General features: G+C 42.8%; 1 protein-coding gene across 1 annotated transcript in view; it reads left to right on the forward strand.

Moving 5' to 3' along the window:
* The window catches only part of LOC124622491 (lipase 3-like), a 71,720-nt gene that overhangs the window by 10,390 nt on the left and 37,688 nt on the right, over positions 1-23,642 (forward strand). The window contains exons 4-6 of the mRNA XM_047148205.1: positions 8,879-9,074; positions 14,590-14,704; positions 21,345-21,591. Of these exons, the coding sequence (XP_047004161.1) occupies positions 8,879-9,074; positions 14,590-14,704; positions 21,345-21,591 (558 nt within the window). The remainder of the gene's footprint in view (positions 1-8,878; positions 9,075-14,589; positions 14,705-21,344; positions 21,592-23,642) is intronic.

Raw genomic sequence — 23,642 nt, forward strand, 5'->3', positions numbered from 1 at the left:
AAAGTAGCAAGTATGTGATATAGCATTAGCCAGTGGGCCGTTACTGGATTCAGCTGTTAGTGTAAAAACCATCGGTAACGGCGAAAGACAGTGATTCAGCAGTAAAGTGTGAACTAAATCCGTCCAAACAATAATCGAGGAGTTCCTCGAAGTTCATAAAATAACTGCTGCACTGTGGTAAAAGGAAGAAAGCCAGGCACTTCGTAACTGCCGATTTTGCATAGATTGTTACAGGAAGAGCTCTCTCTCTCTCTCTCTCTCTCTCTCTCTCTCTCTATCCCTCATCTTTAATATCGACCGAATGAATCTACCTGTCACGTTGCACTCTCTTTCGGCGTTTTCCTCTTTTTCTTTTTTTTCGTGACACTTCCTGCCTCAAGGGCTGTCTTGGCACCATTGTTCTATGTTTTATATTAATCAGGCATTTCTTCTTCTGGCGGATGATGAAAATGAATTCTGTTACAAAATAGCCAGGATTCAAACGCCTTGACTTATAACTTTTTGTTGCTCTTGTGAAACAGACCAAGATTTTCTGATATCTTCAAATCAGTTTTGCTCGTAGATGGCGTGACATGCAGGACTTACCGTGCAGTGCCTTGACAACGGTTGCTGAGGCTCACTGATTTACAGCAAGACCTTCCAGAATATAGCTTACAAATCATCGGTGATGTTCACCCGTAGGGTTTGAGAAAATAATGAAAGACATCAGTTCTAAGATTTGTTACCCGACGTGACAAAGGGAAATACGAAGTTATTATGCATATTGTAGTTCTCGTGGTTTATATAAACCTCTCAAGTTCATAAGCAGAACATTAGTGGGTGGATTACTACCCACAAAAAGCTTCAACGCAGCAGAAGTACAAGAATATTAAAATTTTTATAATTTCTTAGGATCGATCGAAAGTGAAAAGAAAGGATAGGAACAGAAAAGTAGTCCACTGAAGCTTTAGTTAACTCTGTGGCAAACCGCGTTTGAGTTGATTCATAATGCCGCACAAGCAAAAGTCGATACCATTTTATTGTTCCTGTCGCTGCTATATGTTTCCCCGAGACATTATTACTCTGTCCTGAAGGAAATTTCTGCACTAACAAGAGGTACATTTTTAGAGCTCGCAATTCCACATAGTAGAAATGTGCAAATATCACCATTGAGTCTGCTACGCGATGCAGAATCTGTTGCAGTTTATTGTGAAAAACAAGACAACAGAACACTACTGGTGACACCGCCAAGGTCATTCAGTTGCTCCGTCACATTGCTGACCAACAAGGAGTCAGATAATTGACGATAATGCAGCCGTTCATTCCGTTCATAAAACAAGGCCACGTAAAATGGCAGTATTCAGCAACATTCATTACTGTACAACGTCGCCACATCTAGTCAGGCTCCACAGTCAACAGAAGCCCCTTCTGCAGTAGAAGCCACACGCAGGAACCAACAGTTGCCGGCCTGACGAAGTGCAAACGTGTTGTCGATAAATTCAGTCAGGTAAATTTGATCTACCAAAGTTGGAGTGTCACAGGAGGAAAAAGTAGTGACAACACACCATTGAATCAATGCATCTCGCACCAGCATTAGCGAATGTGATCGTCGCAACTGTTTTAGCACTGTAGATAAGTACGGAACGGTTCAACATGGAAACAACCAACAGGTATTATGATTACGTAGCAGTAGTAGTAGTAGTAGTAGTAGTAGTAGTAATGTATCATTTTTATAATATTGTCGGTCATGTTATGGTATTACAGTTAAAGGAGGGAGGAGGAGGAGGAGATTAGTGTTTAACGTCCCGTCGACAACGAGGTCATTAGAGACGGAGCGCAAACTCGGGTAAGGGAAGGATGAGGAAGGAAATCGGCCGTGCCCTTTCAAAGGAACCATCCCGGCATTTGCCTGAAGTGATTTAGGGAAATCACGGAAAACCTAAATCAGGATGGCCGGAGACGGTATTGAACCGTCGTCCTACAGTTAAAGAAAAAACGATGGAATGAGTATATACAGGAATTTATATACTTACAGGATTTACGTACTTAGAGATCTAGTTTGATAACGATAGGATAGGTAATCGGTCGCAGTCGGTCGTGTCCTTACAGCAAAAAGTATTCTGCACTTCTCCGAAGTAATTTATGGAAATTACGGAAAACCTAAATCACGGCTAATAGATGCAGATCAGTGCTTCTGTCCTCCAACACACAAGGCCAGTGAAATCTCTTTCGATTCAACCGTACTGTACAATATTGATCTGCCAAGAAGTTATTTATTTATGTAATAAGCTAGTGCCACACGATTCGTTCATTTCTTAATCTCTATCTCTGAACAAACAACACACACATTACTTCATAATGTAAAATATAGCCCCTCTCAACTGATATAGCGATTATGGCGACGATTTTTGGTATCCATTTTAAGTATTGCAACTCCCCAATTGCTTAGCTGCAAAATTGGGTCACCATCTATCCATAATGAATGAGATGTTGAGCTCAGAAAAAGGATAAAATATTGCCATTATCCATTACAAAGCTTTGGACTATGGTTTCTCAGAAAATAAAAGAAACCATTTGCAGAGCGGAAATGTTGTAAAAAGACAGGTGTTTTATTATTATTATTTCGCGTCACATTTCTTTAATAACCTTATTGGTCAATTTGTGGTACAATTTTGTTCCATTGGCGAAAATCTTGCTTATAGTCTTATGTTTATTTTTTCTTGCTAAATGTAAGCTTAATGTAGCGCTTGTTACGCTGTCATGGACAGAGTTGTTTGAGCTGTATTTGGTTTAATTTACTGATCGACTGAGCGTAGACTGCCATAACGATGCCTACCGAGTGTTAGTGTTATTTTTACATACCGTGCGATGTCGTCGAGACGCAAATAAAAGTGGTGAAATGTTGTCACTCAACAGCAAGTATCGAAGATGTGATCGTGGTACACAGTCAGCTCCAGAAAAACTACAGGAAAAACGCAGCGTCGCGACAAGATTACTGATGTCTGCTGTCGCAGTTCATTGGCTTCTGATACAAACTGTGCCACTCACAGGCTTGTTCATGGTGCACTTAACATTGAACCAATAATTCTCCCAGGAACTATACGTATAGATTATCATGACCATCGCCCACAAAATATTATTCTGTATTAATTTACGAAGCGTCATGAGCCTCATGACATAGTCAGTTACTATTGTAGTGGCCAATTTTTCCGCATTAGATACAGACTGACTTTCAAGGTGATACTGAAGTCTCCAGAGACACAATGGTACATTCCAAAGTAGCTCTTTTAAAAGAACTTTGAGATACAGTACAATACACATAGCAAACAGAATCTCTCGAGTGTAAATGATAAGATGGAGAGTTCATTCACGTTATCATATAGCTTCACCGCAACACACCCAACCTGATTCGCAGATAACATTGTTTGTGGTTGCTTGTGCAGATTTAACGTTGATGACTGACAAGATAAAGTCAAGATCGTATCTTTGAGTTAAGTATCACATATGAAACTGAGTCAACCCGTAGGCGTAACTGATATGGTCAAGGTACATAGTTGACCAACTTCATTATCTTATATTGAAAGGCGCCTCGAAAAAAGCATAATCTGCATGAGAAACGATTATTGTGGTATAAATACAAATAAAAACTGTTCACGTATTAACACAACCATCATGGTTTCAGCAACACTGTATCCCCGACTGTAATGAACCAGTTTCCATAAGTCTCCTTACTTAGTGCGTCGCATTCGGGAGAACGGCGGTTCAATTCCGACCAACCTGATTTAGGTTTTCGGTGATTTCCCTAAATCCCTTCAGGAAAATGCCGGGCACGTCCGACTTCCTCCCCATCCTTCCTTAATCCGATGAGACCGATGACCTTGCATTTTGGTCTCCTCCCCCCCCCCCCCCCCCCAAATCAACCCCGACTCAGTGCATCCCGACGTATTCCCTGGTGTCTACAACATTAATTATAGGAAAGCTATATGCACAAGTTTCAAGTGGAAATAAGTCTTCCATTAGATCGTCGTTACCTAGGTCGATATGTAGTCACGGAAAATCTAAAAAAAAAGTCCTTATCTTCCGCCAGTTCGTCTGGCTGTACGCACAGTACGTGTGGACCGCCATGGCTCATACACACTTGTTACACTTTCCGTCAACTTAGGCTTAACACCACTTTCAGGAGACAATCTTCGACTAAAGGTCTTCATTGTAAGTCCTCTGAAAACAAAGATGTTAGTCTGAAATTATCGTTTACAAACATATTTTAGTATCAAATCTTTAACAGCTGTAGGCGCCTCCGGAAGAACTGTGGATGAAATAGCTGCAGTTTTGTCACGTTTACGCTTTATGTCACACCGTGGAGGAGTGCAGCATATTTCAACCTACAGTGATTAGTATCAGTAACTCTTCTTGCACGTTGTATCTTCTAAAGACAAGATGGGGATAGCACAATGAAGTGAGAACGTGTCTTGCACTATCATAAACTTACGATAATTCAGTGGATGTAGGAATACAAGTAGAAATACAGCCTTTAACGGTTTTTGTGTATTGTTGTGATTACCTACTTCCGCATAAAAGGCGGGACCTATAATGTGAATTTTCTCCCAGTGCCATTTTGTTGTAAACGATCCACTATGTATCAGAGAGTTTTAGGAAAAATCTAAAATATACTCAAGATTTATCTTGTGGTGCCAGAAGAATTCAGTCGTTTTATAAACTATCAATTTGAGGTTTCAGGTAGAGTACGCAATATTCTGTTAGTTGCCACTATTTTCAAATATGTGTCCCGTGCCACATAGGTGAGCTGCTGATCTTCATTTGTCACATTAGTTCAGCCTGAGTGCTGGCATGTCATTATATCTCAAGTCTTAATGCTATTGTTCTTCAAATTCAACGTATTTATTTTATAAATACAATGTCTGTCTACATTGTAATTGTAAATTGTCTTTACTTTTCAACATTTTTATTGCATTGTGTTTGAGCGGAGAACTATTCCGACAAATTTGAGTTCTGAAGACGGAGGTAAATCTCCGAAACACGTGGCGAACGCTTCTGACATACACGTATGCACACTGACGAAAAAAGGCGCAACATCAAGGAGTTGTGCGGCGTAAACGAAAGTTTATAGGCGTGTTTCTACATCTGAAAGGTGATGTCTATTCAGATTTCACACCAGTCGCGCTAGTAAAGCCTTTAAGAGGATGCAAATCAGATTTGCCTTAAATCCGAGCGGTAAAGGTCAAGAGCGTTAGTTACCTTTGAGATTGGACGTTGTGAGTTGACGTTAGTTAAGATTGCCTTTGAGGTGACAAAGATGCCATTGTCAGCACCTCACAGTGTTTGAACGAGGTCGTGTAATAGAGCTACGATAATCTGGATATTCCTTCTGCGTTGCTGCAGAAAGACTTGGCAGGAATATAGCCACTGTACATGACTGCTGGTAACGGTGGTCATGAGACTGTTCGGTCCCTACACGACTGAGCTCCGGACTACCACGTGTACTTACCGAGAGGGAAGACCGTCACGTTCGGCATATGGTACTGGCGCGTCGTACTGCTTCTGGAGTAGCAATTTCAGGAGCAGATGGCACCAGAGTGACACAACGAATGACAGCTCCGAGCCATACGCACTGGTGCGTGTATTCCACTGGCCCGAGATTACTGTCATTTGCGACTTCATATGTGTCAAGCGAGAGCTCACTGGAGGGCATGGTTTGGTCTGTTGTGTTTTCTAATGAAAGCTGGTTCTGCCTCGGTGCCAACGGTGGCCGTGTTTTGCTAGAAAGAGGCAAGTTGAGGGCCTTCAACCAAACTATATGCGTGCTACACACGCTTAATCTACAACCCGGAGTTTTGGTCTGGGGCGCAATTTCGTACAACAGCTGGACCACTCTGGTAGTCATCCCACGCAACCTGACTGCAAATTTGTACGTCAATCTGTTGATTCGGCCTGTTGTGCTGCCATTCATGAACAGCATCCCAGGAGATTTTTTCTAACAGAATAATTCTCGCCCACATACCACTGTTGTAATCCGACCTGCTCTATAAACTGTCGACATGTTGCCTTGGCTACTCGATCACCCAATCTGTCTCGAGCACATATGGGACGTCATAGGACAACTCCAGCGTCATCCACAACCAGCATTAACCTTTCTTCCCCGACCAAGTCAATAGGCTCTCCATCCCACTAAATAACATCTGGTACCTGTACAACAGAATGCATGCAAGTTAGCATGCTTGTACTCAATATTCTGGCGACTACGCCTGTTATTAATGTACCAGGATTTCACATTTCCACTGGCTGACCTCGTGCTTACGTCAACCTGTGATCTTGCAATGTTAAGCACTTAAATATGTTACCTAGATGAACGTATTCCCGAAATTTCATTACCCTACATTAATTATTTTTTGGTGATGGGATTTTTTTCGTCAGAGTCTTTTAGTTACAGAGCGTTTTGTGACTTCAACGGTTTATGGCATTGAATCTGCTGTGTAATACGAAAATGATTATGTAGTTTTGAATGAAGATTGCACATTTAGTCTTCAAAGGCTTACATACTGCGTTGCGCTATTATGTGTCACTTAATTTCCGAGTTTTTAGGTTACACCTTGCAAATCAGTGCAGTACATTGCAACCACTTTGAGCATGATTTGCCCACTAGATTGCATGCCTACCGATAATGTTGTGTAACAACGGCGATTACTTCATTAATGACACTACAGCTACGAGGGTTGTCCAGAAAGTAAGTTCCGATCGGTCGCTAAAAGGGAACCACAGTGAAAATCAGAAATATTTTATCTGCAAGAGTTAGCTACATTTCCCAGATACTGCTCTACATAGTTGCCGCTCCGACTTAGACATTTGTCGGTGCGTTATACCAAATTTCCGACACCATCGTCATAGAAGCCAGCCGCCTCCGCTTTCCGATAATTCTCTACGCTGGTCTATAGCGCGTAGCCAGCGCCCAAATGTTGTCTTCGTATCCAGCGTTTCATGTGAACAGAGATGATACTCAGGACGCGCCAATTAGGGCTGTGTTGTGGGTGATCGAACATTTACCATGGAAAAAGCTGCAGGAGTGTCTTCACTGCCCCTGCAGAGTGGGGCTATGAATTACCATGAAGAGGGAAGTGCGTGGCAGTTGTGTTAGGTGGGCGGCATTCATTAAGGCGAAGCCTCTCAGCGGGCCCTCCTACTTGGCGGCAGCCATCGTTGTTCTAGGCACCTTTACTCGCTCACAGTGCGCTCACAACTGAAAAGAGCGTCTTGATGCGGTCGACTACTAGAGACACTACCCAACAAATCTGTGCAAAGCTTCATCGGGTTTTCACTGTGGTGTCCATTTCGCGGCCGATCGGAACTTATTTTCTGGATAACTCTCGTATTAGGGGAGAGAGGGGTGTGTGTGTGTGTGAGAGAGAGAGAGAGAGAGAGAGAGACAGAGAGAGAGAGAGAGAGAGAGAGAGAGAGAGAGACGTCCTGTGAAGCGCGAGAAAGTGATGACCAGTGGTATAAACTGTTGTTTTTATGATACAGGTTTCAGCACTGCATCTCACTGCTTATGAAAATGCACGACGTATTTTGTGTGGTGTGCATAAAGGCATTTTGATGCCATTTACTACAGGCACTAGAATCGAGTAACACACTCGCAACTGTCGGGTGTTTCACTTGCTTTGCAACACTAAGATACGCCACCGAGCAACTAGTCGCTGAATTTGAAGAATTTTCCTGTAGAACAAGAATTTTATTTGTAGAATTCCATCTTCACGAACATAACACGACATGGTTTTAATGTAGTTTGCGGCAGGATGTCGATTATAGTATTTATCGCCCTCGATATGTGCGATAAAAACAACGCAGTCACTTGTTTATCTGGAAGTAACCATTGTGTTAAAGTAGGAGAGATGCATTTAAGCTTTCACAACCTGTTATTTCATGAACAATGTTATCTCTGTCCATTGTATAATGTCTAGATATTTTCATTTATCCATATATAATTCTTTTAAGTTTTTCGACTCTGTGCAGACTTTGGTAGGTTGTCTTCATTCTAGGCACTCAGTCCGGAACCACGGGACTGCTACGGTCGCAGGTTCGAATCCTGCCTCGGGCATGGATGTGTGTGATGTCCTTAGGTTAGTTAGGTTTAAGTAGTTCTAAGTTCTAGGGGACTGATGACCACAGATGTTAAGTCCCATAGTGCTCAGAGCCGTTGTCTTCGTTCTACTGCTGCTGCATCTCTAGCATCTAGCAAGATATGTATTCCTTAAATCGAGCGCTCAAACTTATTTTACATTTATTTTGCAGCACTGGGTAAAGGTGATGTTATGGAAGCCATATTTGTCCAGGTTTGTGCTTGTGAATTTTATACTGCCTCAGACCATCTTTTTAGGCCATTGGTGGTGTTAAACGGGACTGAATATCTGTGTTTCGGATTAGCCAAGCCAATTTATTAGACATTATACCAAGATATGACATTTTCACACATTTAACTACTACACATATTTTATTATTTTTCATTCAATTTATTTGTTATCTGTTGTTACGTTGTATTAACCAGTCAAAGCATGTATGCATTATTTATTGCAAAATTTATGAACTGTATGTCATGTTCGAGGATTCTATGTTTTGGAGTAAACCTGTGGAATCTGTATAGCAGCAAACTGTATACTGCTTTCTTGCTGGGACGGGGAACGAGTTTGAGATAGCACTGACTCTACCAGTAGGTTTCCTGTAAGTGTCAAGAAGCAAGATACTGGCTATCTTTATTTGTATCCATGTCAAGATAAGTACAGAGATAGTCTCTTCATGTTCAAGAGTGAATTGAACATTTCAGATTAATTTCTACCCCTATTAGTCTTTTGGGTCTGCAGAAATAATAGATGTTTTGGATCTGTTGTAGCCTGAGCTCATCCAGAAGTATGGCTACCCAGTGGAGGAGCACTTCGTTACAACAGCAGACGGTTACATCTTGCGCATGTACCGAATTCCTTCGAGCCCCAAGGCGACGTACCCTTCCAAGTATCCAATCCTGGTGATGCACGGCTTGGAGTCCAGCGCCGCCGACTGGGTGGTCATGGGCCCCGACAAGGCCTTCGGTAAGTTCGATGGGCGTGTCTCGTCTATTTTGGACAGTTATTAGAATCATATTTTGCTATTTGTTTGTAATTGTCAAAATTCCTAGAAAAAGAAGTTTAGAGATCCAAAATGGCGTTTACATAGCCCATTTTCTTGATGTGCTGTTAACGACATTTACGATACACATTTATAAGTCGACAAAAGCATACACGATTCACATTCAGTAGTCCATATAACATTTTACAAGATATTTATCCCATTAATCTCCGGTGTAAGTCAAAGTAGAAGTTATTAGACTCCAATATTCACATTCCAGTTGCATTAGTGTGCCCACACCATATGTTCTGCGTCAACGTGCAATAACTACTCAATGGCAGGTATGAGCATAAGTCGTGATGGGGGACATGGGAAACAGTGCAGTCGTTGTCATAATGCGGAAATGAACCGATTTATCTGACATCAAGAGGGTAAAGAGTAGAAACATTTCCGAAACGGTTAAGTTTGTAGACTCTTTGCATACCGCGATGGTTAAAGTATATGGTGCGCGACAAAAGGGCACTATCCAAAATAGACGCCGAAGAAACTGCAATGTACCATAGACTATAGATGACACAGGTGAACGAAGGCTGTGGAGATGTGCAATTTCGAATAAACGCGCAGCTGTTCTGAAACTGACAAACCAGATGAATCAAGGTGCTACCAACAGTGTCTTCTCAACGACCGTTCAGGGAACATTGCTGCGAATGGGCCTCTGTAGCAGGTGGCTGGTCCATGCTCTTAATCAGTGATTAAGGGTGGAATTTGTACACCAGTACTCTCACTGGACACCCAATGAGTGGCGACAAGCGGCCTTGTGACATGGATATCACATTTTATGCTCCATCTGCGTAAGAGATCTGAAATCAAACACCCTGCAACGATCGTCTGAAGGGGAAAGCCGGAATAGGGAACGTTATGGTCTGGGGAATGCTTTGTGACATTACCTGGGCAGCATCATCAATCTGAAAGGCACAATGGATCGACAGGAGCATGCATCTTTCCTTGGGGACCATGTCCATCCTACATGCAGTTTGTTTTTCCTCGGTACAATGGCATCTACTACCAGGACAGTGCTAAATGTCAGACAGCTCTCAGAGTATGTGCGAGTTTCAAAGAGCCTCAGGATGAGTTTACCGTATTCGCCTGGCCACCAAACTCCTCTCATTTAATCCCAGTCGAGAATCTGTGGGACCACTTCGCGCCATGGATCCTCAACCGAAAACGCTAGTGTAACTGGGAGCACGGCACAGTGTTCGGCATAGCTCCACATCCGTGACGGTACATTCCAGAACGTCACTGACTCTCTTCCTGCACGTCCAGCCGTGCTCTGTGCTGCAAAGGTAGTTGTTGAGACTTTTGACAGATGCTCACATTAATGTGGCTGGACAGGCTATTATTAGAACGTTCCTGTACGTCGTGGAAATGATCACACAAAGCCCAGTCACCAAATATCAGGACACAAGAGTGTTCCCAGATAGCTTAGCTCAGCAAGCAGCAGCAGAAGGCGGCCTGTGAACAGAATCGCCGAGCGAGACCATCAGCTCTCGGGTAGACTCCCTGAAAATGGCTGAGGTCACCCAGTAGACGGCGCCCAGCTGGAAGACACCATTCAGCTGCTGACAGCAATGAGACTAGGAGCAGTCCATAAACCCACAGCTGGTAGAGACAGCGTCTTTGATACGAGGGCTATTCAGATAGTAGGGAACGTTTTGGCATTAAAAAAAAAACTAAACACAAGAAATACATTTTATTATATACATCTGAAAGAACGACTGAGATACCACTTTCCCACGTTTTCACTAAACACATTGAGGCACTTATCATAGCGATGGACAAGCTTTGAAAGACCTTCGCCGTAAAATTCTGCCGCCTGAGACTTCAGCCAGTGAGTCACGGCCGCCTGGAGTTCCGCGTCGTCATCAAAGCGCTGCCTTTCAAGCCAGATCTTCATCTTGAGGAAACAAGTGGGAATCGCTTGGTGCAAGATCAGGGCTGTAGGGCGGATGAGGGAAAATTTCCCGTTTGAATGAATTAAGGAGGTCTTTAGTATGGTTTGCCGTGTGAGGTCGGGCACTGTCGTGCAGAAACAAAATTTTGGACGTCAGCTTTCCTCGGCGTTTCTTTTGATCTTCTAAGGCTGTGCAAAGTTTGACGGTGCCCGGCAATAATTTATGGTTGCTTCACGTTCGATAATATCAATAAGAAGCACACCTTGCCTATCCCAAAACACTGTCGCTATCAACTTTCTTGCTGACAAGTTTTGCAAACATTTCCTTGGTTTTTGGGGGGACCTTGTGCGTCCCCACTTCATGGACCGTAATTCTGTCTCGCAATTGACGTATTTCACCCAAGTCTCGTCACCGGTTACTATTCGATCCTCTAATGAATCACCATGTTTGTGGTATGCCTCCAGAAATGTCAACGTTGCCCCCATTTGCTGTTCTTTATGGTGTTCTGTAAGCATTTTGAGCACCCATCGTGCTCAAAATTTGTGGTAGCCTAGCTTTTGAGTGACAATTTCAAACAACAAAGTCCGTGAAACTTGTGGAAAAGAAAGCGAAAGCTCCGTTATCGTGAGGCGAGGTTTTTCACGAATCGTTTCATCAACTTTAGCGACAAGATTGTCAAGTCACAATGCTCGAGCGACCACTCTTCTCTTCATCATGAACATTGGTTAGGCCATTTTTAAATCGAAGTATTTCTGGACGGAGCAATCACTCATTACGTTGTTTCCGTACACTTTGCACAGTTCATTATAAATTTCTATGGGTTTTAGGTTTTTTGCCAACAAAACCCATATCACAGACCACACCTCACAAGCGGCGGGATTTTCGATTGCAGCGCACATTTCAAATTCGAATATCGGAAAAACCAGACGCGCAGAGACGCTCCCGCTGTCACAGATGGATGCCGACTGAGCTGCCGAGCACGCACACATCAATATATGCGAGATCGGCGCGCGCCTAGCGGCGTCAGACGGAAACGTTCCCTACTTTCTGAATAGCCCTCGTCTTTGGGCAGGATGATATACCAGGTCGACGACTGGCGTAGAGTACTTCTCGCAGCTGGTTGCGGATGACAGACGCTGGATAGTTGGAATGGGTGGTATACATATGGTCACTGTGACAAGGACATCACTTTCAACCACGCATTCCACGGTAGCGGTTCAGTGCCAGGCTCGGACGTGGTCCAATCCGACTCAACATTGCGACATTCTGGCCCTCGTACTGCTCTACATCGTCAATATTCCAGTCTTGGCAGCAAGAAGTTAGGCTAGTCGTGTGGCAACCAGAGCCGTCTTAGTGTCAAGGCGGAGACTTTCGTCGTGGTACGTTAGACATTTGCAGATTCTGCTCGAGAAACGCGGTGACAACTTCCTGGTCGTTTGTGTAGCAGGTTTCAGATGCCAATTTGAAAAGCAGTGGCGCAATAGAGAACTTTGGAAGGAAAATCAAATTTCAGAAGAAAGCAATAAGAACTGCATGGTTTGCCATTAACATAGTAATTATGTCAGAGATGACGAAGACTTGGTAGATAATCTGAGTGGAACGGACTGAACTGAGTTCTAAGTTGAATATAAGCAAAAGTAAAAGATCACTTCAATATTGTAGGATTAAATCAGACGATGCTGAAGAAATTGTATAAGGAAATGAGACACTAAAAGTAGGCAATTAATCCTGTTATTCAGGCAATAAAATAAGTGACTATGGGGAAAGTAGAGAGGATATACAATACTGACGATAGGAAAGCATTCCTGAAAAAGAGAACGTCGAATATAAGCATGAATATTAGGAAGTCTTTTCCGAAGATGTTTAACAAACTTGTAAAGAAACGCTGAATCAATTTGATGAAAAATTATGTAAAACTTTTTGAAACATTTTTCATGGAAACAGCAGCGCTCGAAAACTGCCAGCAGTTACTCATCATACCTACCTAGAGCGGTTCCTGCTCCGAGGCACCGTCTCCAACAGTCCATATTAAATTTTTCTGCTCACAAGAAGAATTAAAGTTTTACCAGCTGGTAATATTAAACTCGTTGTTACTGAACTAGTGTGTGTAGCGTCTCTGGTTGAATGTCTGTGAAGAACACTATCTCTATCGGCGTCGACGATCCCCACAGCCTACGTAATTTTGTACACGAAGACAAGTTACTCTCGTGGTGGAGAAGCAGCTGCCGACTCCGACGGTTGCCTGTAAAATTCTTGAAACATAAGAGAAAGAAAACTTCTATAGGATCTTCTCGAATTGGAACACTGCCATTCGCATTTCGTCATTTGATGATTTTCTGCGAGTGAAATGAGTTCTGTTTATCAGAGAAAACTTTCTCTATGCTTCGACCGTGTGATAGAAGCAGGTTCCTCCGCAAACATGGACCACCCGATGTTCGAAGTCCTATACAAGCTTGTAGTGCATAGTAGTTCCTCACAGAATCCTTTGGAAAAAAAATTAAATACGAGCAATTACCTTTAAAATGCAACAGACAGTATTCTGGCCGTTACCAAACTCCACATTAACATTAAATACTGCTTATGAATCTCAAAAACACAAATTATCCAATATGGCGGATAACAACGGCTGTTTCATTCTACACACTTCCTACACGTCCTCTCGTTATCGTGTCTCGTAACAAAGTCCAGTCACATTCCGAATTTCTTGCTTTTCTCCGCTCGCCACGGAGCAACGCGGTGTCAAGAGGTAAATATTTTGCTCACTATATATATTCACTTTAAGCCGAAAACAAGTGAATCTCGAATCAGTGCGGTCAAGATTTTTCTTTTATTAAATTTTTTTGTAAATGATGAGCATGGCACAGCCGGCCGCGGTGGCCGTGCCGTTCTAAGCGCTCCAGACCGGAGCCGCGCTGCTGCTACGGTCGCAGTTTCGAATCCTGCCTCGGGCATGGGTGTGTGTGAAGTGCTTAGGTTAGTTAGGTTTAAGTAGTTCTAAGTTCTAGGGGCTAATGACCATAGTGCTCAGAGAGAGAGCATGGCACAACTTCACTAACAGAAGGAATCGTTTTAGGACATGTCCTGATGGTTCAAGGAATAGTCAATTTATTAATAGAGGTAATAATTGTAGACTATAGCAACCAGATTTAAAATTATGTAGGTTACAGCTGTTGTGTATGGGTAAACAGGCTTGCACGAGCTACACTAACGTGGAGACCTGTGTCCAACGTGTCTTCGGATTAAAGACCACAACAACAACAACGACAAACAACACGACACACCTTTCCTTGGCGAACGAGAGTGTTATAATCTTATGTGTGTCCAATTTTGGTAGTTTTCTGCGATGAGTGTGTAGTGTAGTGTCGTTTCTGGATTGTTGTTGACGGTGATAAATGAGTAGAGAGGAGGTGCGGTCCAGTGCCGGCGCTTGGCCTGCAGTTATTGAACGGTACACTTGGTTAGCATAGCTGTGCGTTGATACAAAATTTATTGTAGCGTAGGTTAGTAATAAGTGCAGTGAATATGATCATGTGTTTTTATTTCACAGCATACATTCTGGCGGACGCTGGTTACGACGTGTGGCTCGGAAACGCTCGTGGCAACAAATACTCAAGGAATCACACTACCTTAAACCCGGATAAGAGCGATTTCTGGCAGTTTAGGTGAGTGACAAGCTTTCTGGATATATTGGAGAGTGAACACATCATGACCAGCTACTTAATAGAGTGTTGGCCCATCTGTAAAACCTAGCATAGCAGCTATTCTGCGTGATATGAGATGGGCAAGTCCTTGGTAGGTTTCTAGAGGTGTGTGACAGCACATGTCTATGCACATATCACGCTGTTCACGTAAATTACGGGCCAAAGGTTTGCTGGCCCAGAGCTGCCTATTGCTAGCTTCCGTACGTATTTCATGCTCCATTGGATTCAGATCAATGGCCGAGTGCACTAACCTCAATTAAAAGTTAGTTTTTCTTAAGCGGCATTTAACCTTGTTCAGCGCAAATTTCCGGTGCACCATCCTCGATGAAACTCAAATGAGGGAACTAATCCTGGTTGAACTTGACAGTGGCTCACGGCCGATTTTCTCTAGATGATGATGAGTTTATAAGCGTACAGTTTGAAGATGGTGGCGCGTTCCACTGTAACGATGGACTCAAGCTATCGTATCCATATTCGATACTTATGACGAACCCAGATAGTTCATTATGAATCAAACTTACTAGGAGTAGAATTAAATTGTGCCCCCAAGTGTGGCCACATTGCCTGTTTTTCTCTAAAAGGGGCACATGACAATCAGATTTTCGCAATTTTTTGTATTTGTGACGGCCGGAGTGGCCGAGCGGTTCTAGGCGCTACAGTCTCGAACCGCGCGACCGCTACAGTCGCAGGTTCGAATCCTGCCTCAGGCATGGATGTGCGTGATGTCCTTAGGTTGGTTAGGTTTAAGTAGTTCTAAGTTCTAGGGGACTGATGACCAAAGTAGTTAAGTCCCATAGTGCTCAGAGCCATTTGAACCATTTTTTTATATTTGTGGAACTGAAGTTCAGAACTAAAATGTACCTTTCCCTAAGCAGTCCGATGTAACCCTCAAAAATTCTCAAGTTCTGAGTTTTACAATCATAGTTAATACGCTAAAAAAACACTTTTTTCTGACAAGTAGTGTGACTATGTTAGCTTGACTGCTCACTATGTTGGGGGCCTGGGTTAGATTCCAGGTAGATTCAAATTTTACAAAGTTCAATTTTAAGAAAGTTGTATGTTCTGTGAGTATGTACTGGAAGTCTAAAATAGAAAAGGATAGAAAAAATTTTATTTGTGGTTTTTAGCTATACAACCTTGAGTAATAATCTTTTATAAACGATCCATAACTAAGAATTTTTGTTCCCCACGAAAACTAGATTGTTGTGAGAAGTATATACTTACACCACTGGCCATTAAAATTGCTACACCAAGAAGAAATGCAGATGATAAACGGGTGTTCATCGGACAAATATATTATACTAGAACTGACATGTGATTACATTTTCACACAATTTGCGTGCATAGATCCTGAGAAATCATTACCCATAACAACCACCTATGGCCGTAATAACGGCCTTGATACGCCTGGGCATTGAGTCAAACACAGCTTGGATGGCGTGTGCAGGTACAGCTGCCCATGCAGCTTCAACACGATTCCACAGTTCATCAAGAGTAATGACTGGCGTACTGTGACGAGCCAGTTGCTCGGCCACCATTGACCAGACGTTTTCAATTGGTGTGAGATCTGGAGAATGTGCTGGTGAGGGCAGCAGTCGAACATTTTCTGTATCCAGAAAGGCCTGTACAGGACCTGCAACATGCGGTCGTGCATTATCCTGCTCAAATGTAGGGTTTCGCAGGGGTCGAATGAAGGGTAGAGCCACGGGTGGTAGCACATCTAAAATGTAACTTCCACTGTCCAAAGTGCCGTCAATGCCAAGAAGAGGTGGCCGACACGCGTAACCAATGGCACCCCATACCGTCACGCCGGGTGATACGCCAGTATGGCAATGACGAATACACGCTTCCAATGTACGTTCACCGCGATGTCGCGATACGATAAACCGCAATCGCGATAGGCTACAATCCGACCTTTATCAAAGTTGGAAACGTGATGGTACGCATTTCTCCTCCTTACACGAGGCATCACAACAACGTTTCACCAGGCAACGCCATTCAACTGCTGTTTGTGTATGAGAAATCGGTTGGAAACTTTCCTCATGTCAGCACGTTGCAGGTGTCGCCAATCTTGTGTAAATGCTCTGAAAAGCTAATCATTTGCATATCACAGCATCTTCTGCCTGTAGGTTTAATTTCGCATCTGTAGCACGTCATCTTCGTGGCGTGGCAATTTTAATTGCCAGTAGCGTACCTTACATGATACTGTTTGACATATATTTTGGTAGCCATTCTGCTACACAATCTACAACTTCTTATCTGCAAACAGCAAAACGTAATTTTTATTTTTCTATTTATTATGCATTTACAGACGGAAATTAGTAGATATAACGCTTTTCGTGTACAACTTACGGTTTTGAAATTGTGTTCTTTCTCATATGTTGTTGGCGAAGTGAACAGGCAGATTTCGTGACCTATGGCAGCTTGACATTACACTTTCTCTGATTTTTCAAAACATATGCAGAGTTTTCGCCGCCATTACGTGTTGTTGTGGCTGTGTAGTAAGCATTTGTTTCGTTGCCTTTTGGCTGGGTGAGGCGCGCGCACTTGAAGTGTGTTTGACATCTGTGGTGTTCGGTTGTTTGAGTGTGAATGTGTGTGTTTTTCAACTTTGGAAATAAAAAACATCCGCAGGGGCCAAATCTGAAGAATACGGAGGATGAGGCAGCACAGTGATTCCGTTTTTTGTGCAGTAGTCACGCACCAACAGGGATGAATGTGCGATCTCGTTATCGTGATACAAAAGCCACGAATTGTGTCGCCACACTACGGACCGTTTCCTCCTCACATTTTCCCGCAGGTATTGTAACGCGTCCCGATAGTATTATCGATTTACAGTTTGTCCCTGCGGCATGAATTCATGATGAACTAATCCTCCAGTCAAAGAAAACTATCAGCATAGCTTTTCACATTTTGCTTGACCTGACGAGTTTTTTTTTTTTTTTTTTTTTTTTTTCTTGAAGAAGCTTTTTCGGCCCATTGTGAAGAACCATTGGTCTCAACATCATACCCATAGGCCCACGCCTCATCACCAGTTATGCTCTTATGGAATATCTCGTTCTCATTTGCGCAAACGTCATCGGTAGTCTTTGAAGGGTGTCCTGAACGAGGGCCATCCTTAACTTCTGTCAAGCCATTTTTAAATCGTATGAACCATTCGTAGCACCGAGTACGACTTAAAAACTCATCACCGTAGGTTTCCTGTGTGTCTCTGTAAAGGTTTTCTTGAGTTTCATACAAAATATAATTCAGACTCGTTGCTCTTCTATCTCTGCCATCCCGAAATTAGCAAACATTGCTACACAACGCTCTACTCAATACAGCACTGAACAATAACTATCAGACATACAGCAATGACCCTTCCGGCAGTTACAGGTTAAACGCAGGCGTGAGCAGGGATGCCAACCATAATTCGCTCCAAAACACCGTTGACGCGAAATTACGAATGTTCCGGAATTTTGTAACACACCTCGTATAACACATATTTCAGTTCAAATACATTGTCGAACAAAATGTGCAGTGTCCTGAAGAATAAGATCATTTTATTGGGAAATGAGGTAAAAGTAATTCATCATTGTGGGAATACATGATAACAAATTCAGACAAAATAGTCACAGCAACACATAGAGTACCCCTCCCCAGTGGGAAAGCAGGCGTGTATTATCGCATGCAAACCATCATAAAGCTCCCGTATGGTATGATGTGGTACATTGTGCCATGCGTCTTGCGCCTTTTGTTGCAATTTGGCAGTGGTTCTTGCAGGCCCTGAAGAATGAGTAAGTTCTGTTGTGTCTAGACCAGACAGCCTAGACACAATGAGAGGAAGCCGAAAGGCACACGCTAAGCTAAAGCAGGATGGCGTGAGGTCTGAAACAGGATACGTAATGAATGCTATAAAGAAAAGTACGTAGCTTCTGGAATACTTAACTTTAATCCATCCTTTTGGTACATCTGGAGATTGTGGCGATACAAGTGAGACTCTTTAGATACATGCAATGTTACTAATGGCGCCTTGCTAGGTCGTAGCCATTGACTTAGCTGAAGGCTATTCTAACTATCTGCTCTGCAAATGAGCGAGGCTTCGTCAGTGTGCATCGCTAGCTACGTCGTCCGTAGAACTGGGGCGAGTGCTAGTACGTATCTCGAGACCTGCCTTGTGGTGGCGCTCGGTCTGCGATCACACATTGGCGACACGCGGGTCCGACATGTACTAATGGACCGCGGCCGATTTAAAACTACCACCTAGCAAGTGTGGTGTCTGGCGGTGACACCACAACTTCCTGCCTCATCACGCCCCGTAAGTGTTCAGTTTGTGAGAGCTCCGGTGATATTGCTGGCCAGGGTAGGTGTTGTACATCACAAAAAGCTCTGCAGGTGTGGGAATGTTCCGCTAACCACTGCTGAATGCAACGACAAACTACTGACACACTGCGCCCAACATGTTCAGCAGTCGATCGAAAGAGCCATCCAGCTTCCCACAGGCTCACAATGTGGCCCAATTCAAATGGCTGAAGCTGTTCAACAAGAGTATTCGTCGATGGGGGATGGTTGTACCCTAAAATGGATGTCGCAGACACTGTTCACAGTAACTGCTCAGTTAGCGTTCGTGGAGTCGTAGCGCCTGCACTGTTCACAGCCACCCTCTAGGATCATGGTGTGAGATCTGAAGACGGTCTAAAACATACCCAAACCGGAAATAACATTATTATTTTAGATGCATGAACAAATAGATTAAGATTGTATAGTTTCACCATTTTATGGCATGCACCATCTTGGGGTATCATAATATTTCTGTCAACTGCGGTAGCTTTCCCTGTTCGTAGATGCTATACACCAGATTAGCTTTCCTCTTTATTTAAAAAGTTCAACTGGATTGTGGTCTATACCAGGATCTTCGTTGTTTTTCGGTTTCTTCAGAGCTGTTTCATACAAATCTTTGAAGATAGGTTCTCCTAGGCTATTTGCATCTTCTTCTGTTTCCCCTTGAAAATGTTGTTAGACATTTATTCTCCGTTGTACAGTTTTCTGAAATACTATTTCCATCTTCTTGCAAAGTCTAAAAGCAGCAATCGACAACGGTTGACGGTGCACAAATGAAGCCCGTCGTAGGAAATGCACAAATTAGATTGAAATTCATCAAGCGGATCATAAGCAAGTGAAGCTTCATCAACACAGCGTTGCTTACACACTAATCGCTCTATCAATAATTGAGTCTTGTCAGTCAATCTTTAACACTGCTGGAAATAACTAACAAAAGAGACAGTGTTTTGAAGAAAGCCTTCGCCGTTCCTAAACGGCTTGTTAAGCGGGAGAAAAAGTGTTGAAGAAGTGATCAACAATCTCCAGTGGGATATATATTAAACTTTTCAATCTTCTTCTATCTGTATTCTGTCGTCTATCTATCTTCTGTAGATATACCGTAGAAACTGAAGTCTCATATTGCTATTTTGTCTTTATGTTCGGACTAAACTCAGGAGATACTGTAAAGGTTTTGACAAGATTTTCACCAACAGGCAGACTGATTTATGAGAAAGGTATGTTTGTATAATTTATAGACATTTCGTGCAAATTGGCTGAACAGTGATTAATAGCACTCCCTAGCCTCTGAGAAAACGATACCATTACCATCTAGTGGTGAGTGGCAGAACTTGAATCGCAGTAGCTCGTGCGGTCTGGAGCTGTTGCGTAGCAAAGGGTGTTTTATACCAATTTTGCGTAGCTGATGATGCTTGCTTCATACCAATGTTGTGTGATATAATTTGGTTCACGCACAAGTGGTGTGGTGAGGTGCTTCGTAGGAATGTTACGAGGCAAAGGGTGCTTTGTATCAATATTACGTGGCAGAGGCTGCTTCACCCCAGTGCCGCACAGCAGAGGGTGCTTTGTACTGGTGATGTGCTGCAGAGGACACTTCATACCAAAGTTGCGTGGCAAGGGTGCCCCCTAACGAAGTTTTCTGCAGAGGGTAATTCATACCAGTTTTATTGGCAGAGGGTGCTTCGTACCTACGTTATTTTGGGGATTATTGGAAAACTTGACGTGTTACTAGTGTAACATGTGAAGTCGTAGTCACTCACTCGGTGTAGTCACTTGATTAACTAACTGCACTGAATATTTTATTAGAACTTAATGTGTTACTTTTCCAATGAGACACAAGACTTTTAGTTATGATGATGACGCTCCGGAGCTGAAACCGCTCAATAGTAATTTTCTGTCGAATGCGATCAAGGCATTTGCGAATAAAAGAGTGAATTGCAAATACACTGCGTGCTCCAGACGACAATGTCAAATTTCATCGAGGACTGCATTACTTGCACTCACTGTTAGCGTACCTAGATCATCCCAAGATGTCAGCCAACAAATGTCTTCTCCCCGTGGTTTATTGAGTAATGCTTGTGACGGTAATATTAAAGTTATTAAAACTTAACAATCTTAAATCTTCTCGTGCTCCAGGACAGAATGAAGTAAGAAAGAGGCAAACGTGGTGAGGTTGCACTGTATAAGCATTGCCACACACCGTAAGAGGACTTCCAGAGTACCGCTGTTGCGTTAGAAGCAGATTCAGCTGGAGGGTTGTTGATATTTCCTCTTTCTTGCACAGTTGGCACGAGATCGGCTACTTCGACCTGCCCGCCATGATCGATTACATTCTCGATCAGACTCGGCGAACTGATCTGTTCTACGCCGGCCACTCCCAGGGCACCACATCCTTCTACGTCATGGCCTCGACGCGCTCCGACTACAACGCCAAGATTCGCGTCATGTTCAGCCTGGCCCCTGTCGCCTTCATGGATAACATGGCCAGCCCTCTTTTCCAAATCCTGGCACAGTTCGTTGAAATCTTGTCGGTAAGTATGTGTCTGTGTGTGTGTGTGTGTGTGTGTGTGTGTGTGTGTGTGTGTGTGTGTGTGCGTATGTGTGTGTGCGTGTGTGTGCGTGAATTCCTAAGGGACCAAACTGCTGAAGTCATCAGTCCCTAGACTTACACACTGCTTAAACTAACTTGTGCTAAGAACAACACACACACACACACCCATGCCTGAGGGAGGACTGATGACTGGAATCTCCGTCGTGGGGGGTGGGAGGGGGGGGCGCAATCCGTGACACGGCGCCTCTAACCACGCGGCCACTCCGCGCAGCGGTAAGTATGGGCTTATTTGCGATATTTAACATAATTTTAGTCTTTTTTTCTTATTTAGGGCCCGCAACAGAAACGTCACTAAGCAGCTGAATGACACGTTCTTAGAATTTGTTGCAACTATTGCAGATCATTTCCATGCAATTTTTACGTAAGTAAATTATGTCCTGCACCGATTTTAAACCAGTAACATCTACGCCAAGTTTCATCTACATCTACATCTACATGGATACTCTGCAAATCACATTTAAGTGCCTGGCAGAGGGTTCATCGAACCACCTTCACAATTCTCTATGACTCCAATCTCGTACAGCGCGCGGAAAGAATGAACACCTGTATTTTTCCGTACGAGCTCTGATTTCCCTTATTTTATCGTGGTGATCGTTCCGCCCTATGTAGGTCGGTGTCAACAAAATTTTTTCACAAGTTTGATTTTATTTATTTATTTACTTATTTATTTTCGAGATTCTGATTTTCTCCGATGCCTTCGTACTTAATAGATACAGCTTAATGTTGTTGATCCATTTTAATGGTTGTAGCTGGCCCATCAACTGCTCAAGAACACCCTCGCTGGCCTGCGTTGTCAGTAACAACGCTTGTTAAATTAACGTCACATCACTCGCTCAACTGTGCTTCCCAACGCGTGTAGAAATCAGGCCATGTCAGCAACCGCATCCAAGGAAACAGATAGCAAATGAAAAGCAAATTTAGCGACACTGATTTAAGCTCAGGTGAAACATGCGAGACAGTGTGAAAAACAAGTCCCCATAGACAGAAAACACTTTACAGAGATATACGGATGTTATGCGTAAAAAATATTTTCTGAAAGAAGTGTCCCTGTTCAGGCTAAATCACACGATAAAATTCGTCAAATTTAATGCAGAAAGAAAGTAGATAATCTTAAGAAGGTGCTTGAAGATGAAGAAGAGGATGCCCTGTGTCTTAGGCGTCTCAACCCATTTTCTCACAGCAATCCAAGTGATGAATGGATTCAATGTGCAATTTGTTGCCAGTGGACACTTCTGTCACTTGTTAAAACTGGAATAAAAGTTGAATTTTTTATGAATGTTTGAACTGTGAATACTCTATCCGACACTCAGACGAAGACTGACAAAAATTCTGGACATACTTTTCTGTCACACTGTTATTGCGAGAATGGGAACAAGATTTATGATTGTAGTTTTTGTCATAAAAGTGTTGGAATTAATATTAAAATAGACTTTGAGTATTAAAATCGATATATTTTCAATCAAACAACTAACGTCGTCAGTAAATTAAATGATGAAATCATATAGACCAACTTGCCCTAACAGCTGGGCCAACTTGCCCCGTGAGTGGGGTAGGTTGTCCCACGTAGTATTACTGTGCTAAATATTTTTTATGATTAGACAAACAGTGAGGAGTCTTTATTATTAAGTTATAAAATGCCGGAATAGTGTACCACATAAAAAAATCTAAGGAAACATTTGAATTACAAGTTGGAAAATATCAAGAAGAAAAAGTGGGCCACCATGTCCCGGTCTTCCCTACTATTTCTTCCTTTATGGGCATAGTACTCAAGGCAGTTTTAAAAAACGATCAGTTTCTTCTTATACGGTACTACTGCCGTATGTTTATGCTGATCCACGGTGGATTTTTTACAGAAGCCAGAATAGGCGGTCTTTATAGAGTTCGATGCGCCTAACACGAATATGACGATTAAAATTATCTCCTAGCTCAGGGTAATAAGTAAGCTGGGACTTAATTGAACTTACTTAGTAT

Source organism: Schistocerca americana, chromosome 7 (genome assembly GCF_021461395.2).
Source record: "Schistocerca americana isolate TAMUIC-IGC-003095 chromosome 7, iqSchAmer2.1, whole genome shotgun sequence".
Lineage (NCBI taxonomy): Eukaryota > Metazoa > Arthropoda > Insecta > Orthoptera > Acrididae > Schistocerca > Schistocerca americana.